Source organism: Populus euphratica, unplaced genomic scaffold (genome assembly GCF_000495115.2).
Source record: "Populus euphratica unplaced genomic scaffold, PopEup_1.0 scaffold16.1, whole genome shotgun sequence".
Classification (NCBI taxonomy): domain Eukaryota; kingdom Viridiplantae; phylum Streptophyta; class Magnoliopsida; order Malpighiales; family Salicaceae; genus Populus; species Populus euphratica.
Genome location: NW_011499882.1, coordinates 474215 through 482801, shown reverse-complemented (window position 1 = coordinate 482801; position 8587 = coordinate 474215). Strand labels below are relative to the sequence as shown.

Genomic DNA, 8587 nt, shown 5'->3' with positions numbered 1-8587 from the left:
TTCCTTTGATTGGGGAGAGAGGTAAGAAGAGTCTGAACAAGCTCATAGGGGAGCGTGCCTTGGCATCTAGCAATGAACCATGTAAGGACCCAGCAATATTTGTGATTTTTGACTTTAATAAGTATTTCTCCATTGGTACAGGCAAGCAGGCCACAACCGCAAACCTTTTTCTACCTATTTATTTTATCCAAAATGATAGATAATTGCCCCCATTATCTCCATACTTAAGGATTTAAATGACTGGGATTAAAGTAGTTTCAAAGTAAGCTTGCATATACTTGAGACTTAGATTCGAGGACAAATGAGTAAGCTTCCAAAATTATGATTTGTGCTCCAATTTAAAGAGAATGTATTACAAAGAATTATTTTTTTTTAATATAAGAAAAATTGCTAAGTTGGAATCTAGAAAAAAAACAAATTAGTATTTGCATGGCATTTAATTTTTTGCCTTTTTTTTTCTTTTAATGTTAGGTTAGAAATCCCACTCTCCATGGTTTATTGACAATGCAGGAGTGGAGTGAAACTGCTCTGTGCAGAGAGAGAGAGAGAGAGAGAGATAGACTTGACATTTGCTTCATGGTAGCATCCTCATTCTTCACTTTTTGAAGGGCATGCCATTTGCTAGTGTAAAAGAGAGGGAGGAAGCATCATTCCGGGAAAAAATGGGTACATATTTCAAGCTGCAACAGCTGTAGGGGACCCCCCAAGTATCAGAGAAATAATGCATGAAAAGACTACAAGGAAAAGCTCAAAACGGTGCATCTGTAGTCTGTACCCCATTGTCAAACCTTGTGTCTGTGATTATCTGAGACCTTTGTGTCTAGCTAGCAAACAAAAGGGACCCCATTTTCATACCTCAATCCCTTAAACAAGTACCATGCAGGAGCCTTTCGGCTCAAGCAGTTTCATGATTCAAATTCAATGGCGCATATGCATTCTCTACTAAGCAAATCAAGTGGGACGGACCTAAGTTCATGATGGGTTGGACTGAAAGCAATATAAAAAACCTGAAAGCTTTATTGGATTATATGATAATGGCCCGAATCGGCCTTTCCTTTGATTTGAACCGAGTAGGAAGGAAGGCCACATCAGAATTTGGCACCTCATGAGAAGACACAAGCTTGTTGCTCATTTGCAGGCCACTGGCCCATCCTTTACAATCGGTATCTCATATCCGGCATATATATATATATATATATATATATATTTGATTAGTCTTGCTGATCATTGCTGAAAAGAATGAAATCAATCAATATACAACAGAAATTACTACTGGAGCAAACTTTCCATGAAAACTTACCAAAAAAAAACTATATTTGTCAACGCAATTTGGATCTAAGTAAACGACTTGTGATTTTGAGTTATCTAGTCAATTTAAATTTTTTTTAAATAATAATATATATTTTTTAATTTTTTTAATTTATTTTGAGAAGATTTGGTTTGATTATAAATCAACCTCTAGATCTCCCAGAATTTAACTATATTAAAGTCTATAGTAACTCAACTTGAAATCCAACAGAAACGAATTGTAAGTTTGCTAGTAAACACATTAACAGTACAATGTTTAATAATTAAACAAAAATGATCAAATTAATTATATGAGCCATAAAAATAGTAAAGCAGCCATGCTTGATAAGTGATGACAACCATGAACATTACCCATCTCCATTTCATGATAGCAAGCACGTATTGGCACTAAAAGAGACCTAGCTAGCACTAAAACACTCACATATTGGCATTACAAGACATCATCATAAAAAACAACTCCTGGTTTAAACTTTGATACAAGACGAACAAATTAAGGCAGCAAACACAACAAGATGGTTCATTATCAACATCTACAGCACACATTAAACTGTTCTGTTTCTTTGTCGGTCAAACCAGTGGCGGAGTTAGCATTATTTGCTAATAGGGGTAAAAATTAATATAATAAAATATAATATTTATTTTAATTTATTATATATGAGTTGTAAAAAAAATTATATAATTTAATTTTAAATATAAACTAGATATTAAGTCATGTTATAAAATTTCAAAATTTACACGTTAGACTGGTTTAATAAAAATGTCAATTAGTTTTTTACTTAATATTTTTTTGTTACATTGAAGAAAAAAAATTGATACAACCAAATTCGTAGTGCTGGTTAAAATAGTAATTACCAAATACATTTGCTTTTTACTTACCCAAAAAAAACTAAATAACAAGAAAAATAAAAGAAAAGGGGAGAAAAGAGGAAAATTTTGTTAAACTAGAAATCCGGCTATAACACTGGAAAATAAAACTATTAAATGAAAGCTTTCATCGTTATGGATCTATAAATATTAAATTTAAAACATTTAGTCAGTGAAATAAATAAAAAATCTCAATTTAGATTTTTAGATTTAAAATAATTAATTTTTATTTTTACATTAATTTTTTATTTATATTTATTTTTGTACTTAGAGTTGAGTTAAGTAGGATTTATGGTATATTTATTTTTGAGTGAAAAAAAAATTAAAATCACAAGTTTTTACATGATATCCGTAACTTGGGCCGAAAACTAGCAAACATGCCCAGATTCCAACAATCGTTGGAGAAGAAGAGGACATAACTAAACCCAGATCAAAGCCTAAGTTAACTTGGATAAAGCGCAAATGTATCTGAGCTTAACTCCAAGCCCAGATGCCTTATTTAGAGGGTTTTCTTTTTATTTTTTATTTTATTTATGTTATGTACATTGTAAAATACAATATTGCAAAAAAAAATTATATATATCTGTGGGCGTCGTGAGTGTTTTTACAAATTTTTTCATTCTTATGTAACTTTTTTTATATTATTTTATTTCCATACTATCATTTTTATTAAATAAATATAAATCTTTTCATGTTATTTTATTCTTATACGACTGTATTATTAAATCAATATAATTTTCTTCATGTTATTTTATTCCTACAATATCATATTATTAAATCAATATTGAAAAAAAGTACTTAATAAAAACGAAGCATAAATTTATTTGTGTATTTCTTGATAATTAAATTCAATGAAAAAAAAATTAGGACAAGCAAAAAACATAAAGAATATTTATAATGTTGCGATAAGCCTAATGAACCATCCCTGCCACTTCTCCAACGGAGAAAACAAGGCGCTTGTAGCGTTATATTGCGACACCCATGCCAATCTCAGTATAATTCAGCAGTCGGGACTACAGATGTGCAACCAGCATTCTTGCAAATATATTAAAATAATATTTTTTTTATTTTTAAAAAATAATTTTTAATATTAACATATAAAATAATCTAAAAATATATTAAAAAATTAATTTTAAACAAAAATTATAAATAAAAAAATCAAATTTTTAAAACGCACAGTTTTTCACAAACACTGCCGTAGCTTTCCATGTTCACGTACTCATCACTACATGGGCTCATCACAATCCACAATAGCACTCGGTTTTCAGTACATCAACCAACACATCAATACAAGAAGAAAAAAAATGTGATGCTGTGGTGAACAAATACATCAGATGCGATTGTAGAAATGAATTGTATTCAGACATGTTACAAGGCGAATCACAACTTTGAAGAGTTATAGTATTTTTTTCAAAGCAAACTCGGTTTTTTCATATAAAAACTATTGATGCAATCCATAAAAGGTAATGATGTAATTCTAATGCATGTCAAAACAAAGAATTGAGGAGTCAGTTAATCATCCTAGTAAGATACCCACCTGAGAATTTGGGTTCCACAAAATCCCTTTTCAGGGACACGCCAATTTAAACAACTCCAGCTGATTCATGAATGCATTTGGTTTAAGAATTTGAAACAACCCGTACAAGGAACAAGTTCCTTGATGACAAACTTGCTCCACCTAGAACCAACTACCTAAGTGTGTATCTTCTGAAAGCCATGCAGCAAAGTTCTGGAGTCAACAAGGGAGTCGTGTTTCATAAAGCATTCTGACCTCCCTACTTGAAGCTCAGGGCAACATCTTCGTTCATCTGGATGGATGAAGAATTGTGTTAGGCTGAAACTCTAAAAAAGCTTATGTTGAAAATCAGAAAAGCATTCAAACTTACAGATTCTGCGACTTCTTTAGCTTTATCGTCATTAAAACCTAAAGTTTCCAATATCTTGCGACCTGCAGATTCTTTTTCTGACCAAGTCCCCAGAAGTATATGAGTTGTGGTAATTTCTCCACTATCTCCTGCAATTCACATGACAATAAGATGATAATGGTAACTACATACACGTGGACAGTACCCCCACAAATATTAAATCCATTGTTTATGAAATTTCAAATCAAATCATAAATTTTGCACTTTCAAGTTGCCAGCACAAGTAAATTCATGATGACTTTTAAGGATGGAATAAAAAAACCTTTTTTGGGAAAAAGGACCGTGGAATAATGAACAACAAAAGAGCGTTAAAAAGAACGTTATTACAAGTCAAGAAGAAAGAGCTCAAAACTATATAAGAACAAAACACAAAACAAACACTTCTATCGTAAATAATCAGGAGAATTGGTTATGCCAGGCAATAAGCAAAAGAAGATGTTTATTGACTCTGGACTCCAGGTAGGATAAAGAAGTAACTTTAGTGATGCAATTGTACCCTTAGAGACCGAAACTTAGCATAAAGCATGCATAAGCAGGTAACCTCCACCTCCTACAATATCCCACGATCTTTAATCTTATTTTCTTTACATCCAATATGGGGTCAAAAACTTGCAATCTTTTTCTTACGGAATAAGGTCGTAGATGAAAATAGTACTAACATAATTGAATTTCATCAAGCTCCAAAAGGTATCATATAAAAAATCAAGCTTCGTAACTTCGTACAACGCTTCAACTTAAACGAGTATTACCAAATTGAAGTTTCTAAATCACAATCACATTATGTAAACCATGGCAGCTCATTAATCAAATTATCTTGCAAACACATACACAAAACAGAATAAGACATTGCAAGTTCAGATGCAATAGAAGTTAAAAATCACCTGACTTTAGTTTCTCCTCGACAGCCCAATCAAGTGCTCTTTGAGCTTGTTCAGTCAATGGAGGATGCTCAGGACTAAAAAAATACATTTCAGATTTCCCAAGTAAATTCACAGTTTCTTCTCTGACTTTGAAAAAAGTAATCCCATTAGCCCTCAAAAACTTTGCAGCTGGACTAGTCCCTACAACCAGGCACAAACTTCAATAAACCCCGGAAAACAAAAAGGAAGCTACACACCAAAAATGCATAAAAAATCACCAACCCTCAATCAAAATCCCCATTAAAAGTGCATCAGTTCCCGTATTAGGATACTTCAACTTCCTCGCCTCCAGTTCTCCTAACCCAAATGACCTTATCGCTCTTGCTGACCATCTAAAACCACTCAGAAAAACAAGCATTTCCTTAATCAACGGTGAAAATCACACAAAATTCACATAAAAAGCAATCAAGAATCCCTATTTCTCTCTGTTTCTCTTCAAGATTAAAGGAAAATGACTAACTTTGGTATGTTCTGAGATGTATACTTCCTGAAAGAACAGACAAAACTAATCAAGACCCATTTTCCAAAATCCAAAAATAAAAGGACCCAGGTGAACAAAAAGCTTACTTGGTGGGTAGAGTAGATAAAACTGTGACATTCTTTGATGGGTTATTACCCTTTATAGATAAAGTTCTCAACTTTGAGTATGAAATCAATAGCTTGTTGCCATAAAAGGAGCTTAAAGGGAGTGACAAGAGTGAAGAATTATGTGGATTTTCATTGCAAATTTGAGAGGAGCAGATTGAAATTGGGAGAAATGAGATAGTGTTAGAAGCCATCAAGGAAAACCCAATGGTGGGTTTTGATCGAGAGGGAGAGAGGGTTTTATGGTCTCTGAGTTTAAAAATGGAGGGTGGTGCTTTTGGGGTTGAAACTCGAAAGAGGATGCTCCTCTCTAACGTTAAAAGCCAAGGATATACGACGTGTCGGGCAATGATGTTGGGGTAATGATAAATGGTTTGACGAGTCGTTTGACATAGTGATGAAATCACAACTTCTCTCTTTGCTTTTTTCTTAGTATTTTTTTATATGAATAATTGAGTCCATCTCTCTAATCTGATGAATGATATAACATCTAACGAGTTGGTGTGAGAAATAAAGTGTATATTTTATTTTATTTACATAATTTTAAAAAATTTAAATATTTTTAAATATATCAAGTATTTTAAACATGAATATAAAAATTAATTATATTTAACATGATAATTTTATGACTTGTTATGATGAAATCTGACTCGAATTGAGTTTTATATCAAATCAAATTAAAAATTGACTCATTTAAACTTGATTATTTTAAAGAATTAATTTGTAATCTGATTAACAAAATCAAAATTTAAGTACTATAAGTTTAATTTTTAAATTTTTTTTTTTAAATGACAATATTTTTTATTGATTTATAATTAATTTGAGTTATTTTGTTTATAAAATGTTTAATAATATAACAACCGTTACTTTTCAAAAAAACTTATTTAAAAATATATTAAAATAATATTTTTATTTTTAATATTTATCATATTAAAATAATTTGAAAATATAACTAGATTTTAAATAAAAATAAATAAATTTTCATTTAATACTGTTTAGAATTGAATTCCAAATGCTGCAGTAATTCATGGCTTCGATCATGACCGGATTTTATTACAAAGGTGTTTTGCAACATATGTTGTCCATCTCCTCACATAGAATATCGATCAAAAATTGAAAGTCCTTGCCTTTCACAGCATAAACTCCGAAGACTTAATGGGAACACTGCCCTAAATGATCGAATTAATCCCTCGAGACAAGTTTTTATGATTGAAATGGTGGTGGATATGGAGTTGCTGAAGAGGATATGGAAAGTACTTTCATGATATTCTCGAGGAAAGACCGTTGTTCGTCTCAAATTTTGTTCCCATTTGATATTGCATTTCATACGGAGTTAGGATAAAATTAAAAATATATATATTTTAAAATGATTTTTTTATATTTCTGGATATTTTAATATCAAAAAGATTTAAGATAAAAAATATTAATTTAATATATTTCTAAGTAAAAAATATTTTAAAAAATAATTTTTACATTTTTTTAAATTTTTAAACAAGATAATTCAGGTCGATTATCAATCAATCTGAAAAAAAATAATTTTTACATTTTTTTAAATTTCTAAACAAGATAATTCAGGTCGATTATCGATCAATCTGAAAAATAATATTATTTTTAAAAAATTAATTTTTTATAAAAGAATCACATTACATCTCACTCAAATTTTCACCTGATTGACGAGGTTACAACGCATCCACCCAGGTGGAATTTTGCTGTGATCGTTTCAAAAGGTCTCGGATCTAATCCAGCCCCAGCCCAGCAGTCCCTTGATGGTGGTGGTGGTGGTGATTGGACAAGCCCGGTCAGATGGGGCATATTAAACATGGGCTCTTCATGAGCAGGGGGCAAAAAAAAAAAAAACTGCGGGCTTGGCATGCAAGGGCTGCTGGTCTCTAAGCAAAGCAGCACTGTCGTTTTTTTCTTACCAATTTATCATGTTGCATCATAACTTTTGTTAATATAGCTACAAAACTTTAGTTGCACGAAAAATCATTTGTTTTTGGAAGTTCAAGATCTTGGCTGTGCTCCATCTAACTAAAATACCAGAGCTCGGGCATATGGTGATTGATGTTTCAAGTTTCATGCATATATTCTAAAATTCAAGATAAAGCAAGTACATAGTAGGTAGTTTAATAGTAAAATTTTGAAATCAAATAATTTGTTTTTTTTTTTAATTTTAGGTTTAAACTACGTGGTTGTTAACATTATAATTATCGAAGATTTACATTGTTATTAATTTTAGAGCTCATAATATTAGTTAAGATAACATCCATATTAATAAAACAAAATTAGAATAAAACATATAAAATATACAACCTAGAGTTACAAATGAGTCACAAAATTTAACCAAGTTTTTTTAAAGTCTAACTGCCCACTTGAACTATGGTCTATTATACTATCTCAATGCTCTATTAAAACCAAGATTATCAACTCGGACTCTTGGAAGTCCTGAGGCTCAACAAGCCAGCACGCCTAATAAGATAACATCTTAAAATAGAAGATTTGTTGAGATTCTACACAGATTTAACCTTGAATGAGCAGATATATCTTGGAGTCACCTACTACACCTAGATGCATTATCTGTAATCAACTTTGATACATTGCATTGAATGAAAACATGGCCATGTACTTTTTAGGAGAGTACTCTAGGAATTAGTCATGTTATTGTTATTGATAGCGCAGAGACAAAAACCAAAATTAATCCCACTTTTACAGTGACCTGTTATTATTCTAAGCCTTGCTCTCTGTATGAAAATTAGTGTATGGTATTGTAGTAAATATTATAGTTATAATTTAAAAAATTTATTTTATAAAAAATATTTTTAGTTGAAAATTGATTTGAAAAATAGGTGTTTAGTTTAAAATATAATTAAAATTGAGATTGAAGAAAAAATAATTTATTGTATTTGGTTAATAAAACTTTTAAAAATGGAATTATAAAATAATTTTAATATATATATATATATATTAATTAATGATTTTAAATTT

General features: G+C 30.7%; 1 protein-coding gene across 1 annotated transcript; it reads right to left on the bottom strand.

Annotated features, from left to right (window-relative positions):
* Positions 1-3512: 3512 nt before the first annotated feature.
* On the bottom strand, positions 3513-5892 carry LOC105129569 (clp protease-related protein At4g12060, chloroplastic-like). The gene is made up of 6 exons (XM_011031685.1): positions 5585-5892; positions 5478-5504; positions 5240-5349; positions 4979-5158; positions 4059-4186; positions 3513-3980 (listed from the first exon to the last, which is right to left on the bottom strand). The coding sequence occupies exons 1-6, from the start codon at positions 5794-5796 to the stop codon at positions 3948-3950; spliced, it is 690 nt and encodes a 229-aa protein (XP_011029987.1). The 5' UTR covers positions 5797-5892; the 3' UTR covers positions 3513-3947.
* Positions 5893-8587: the final 2695 nt, after the last annotated feature.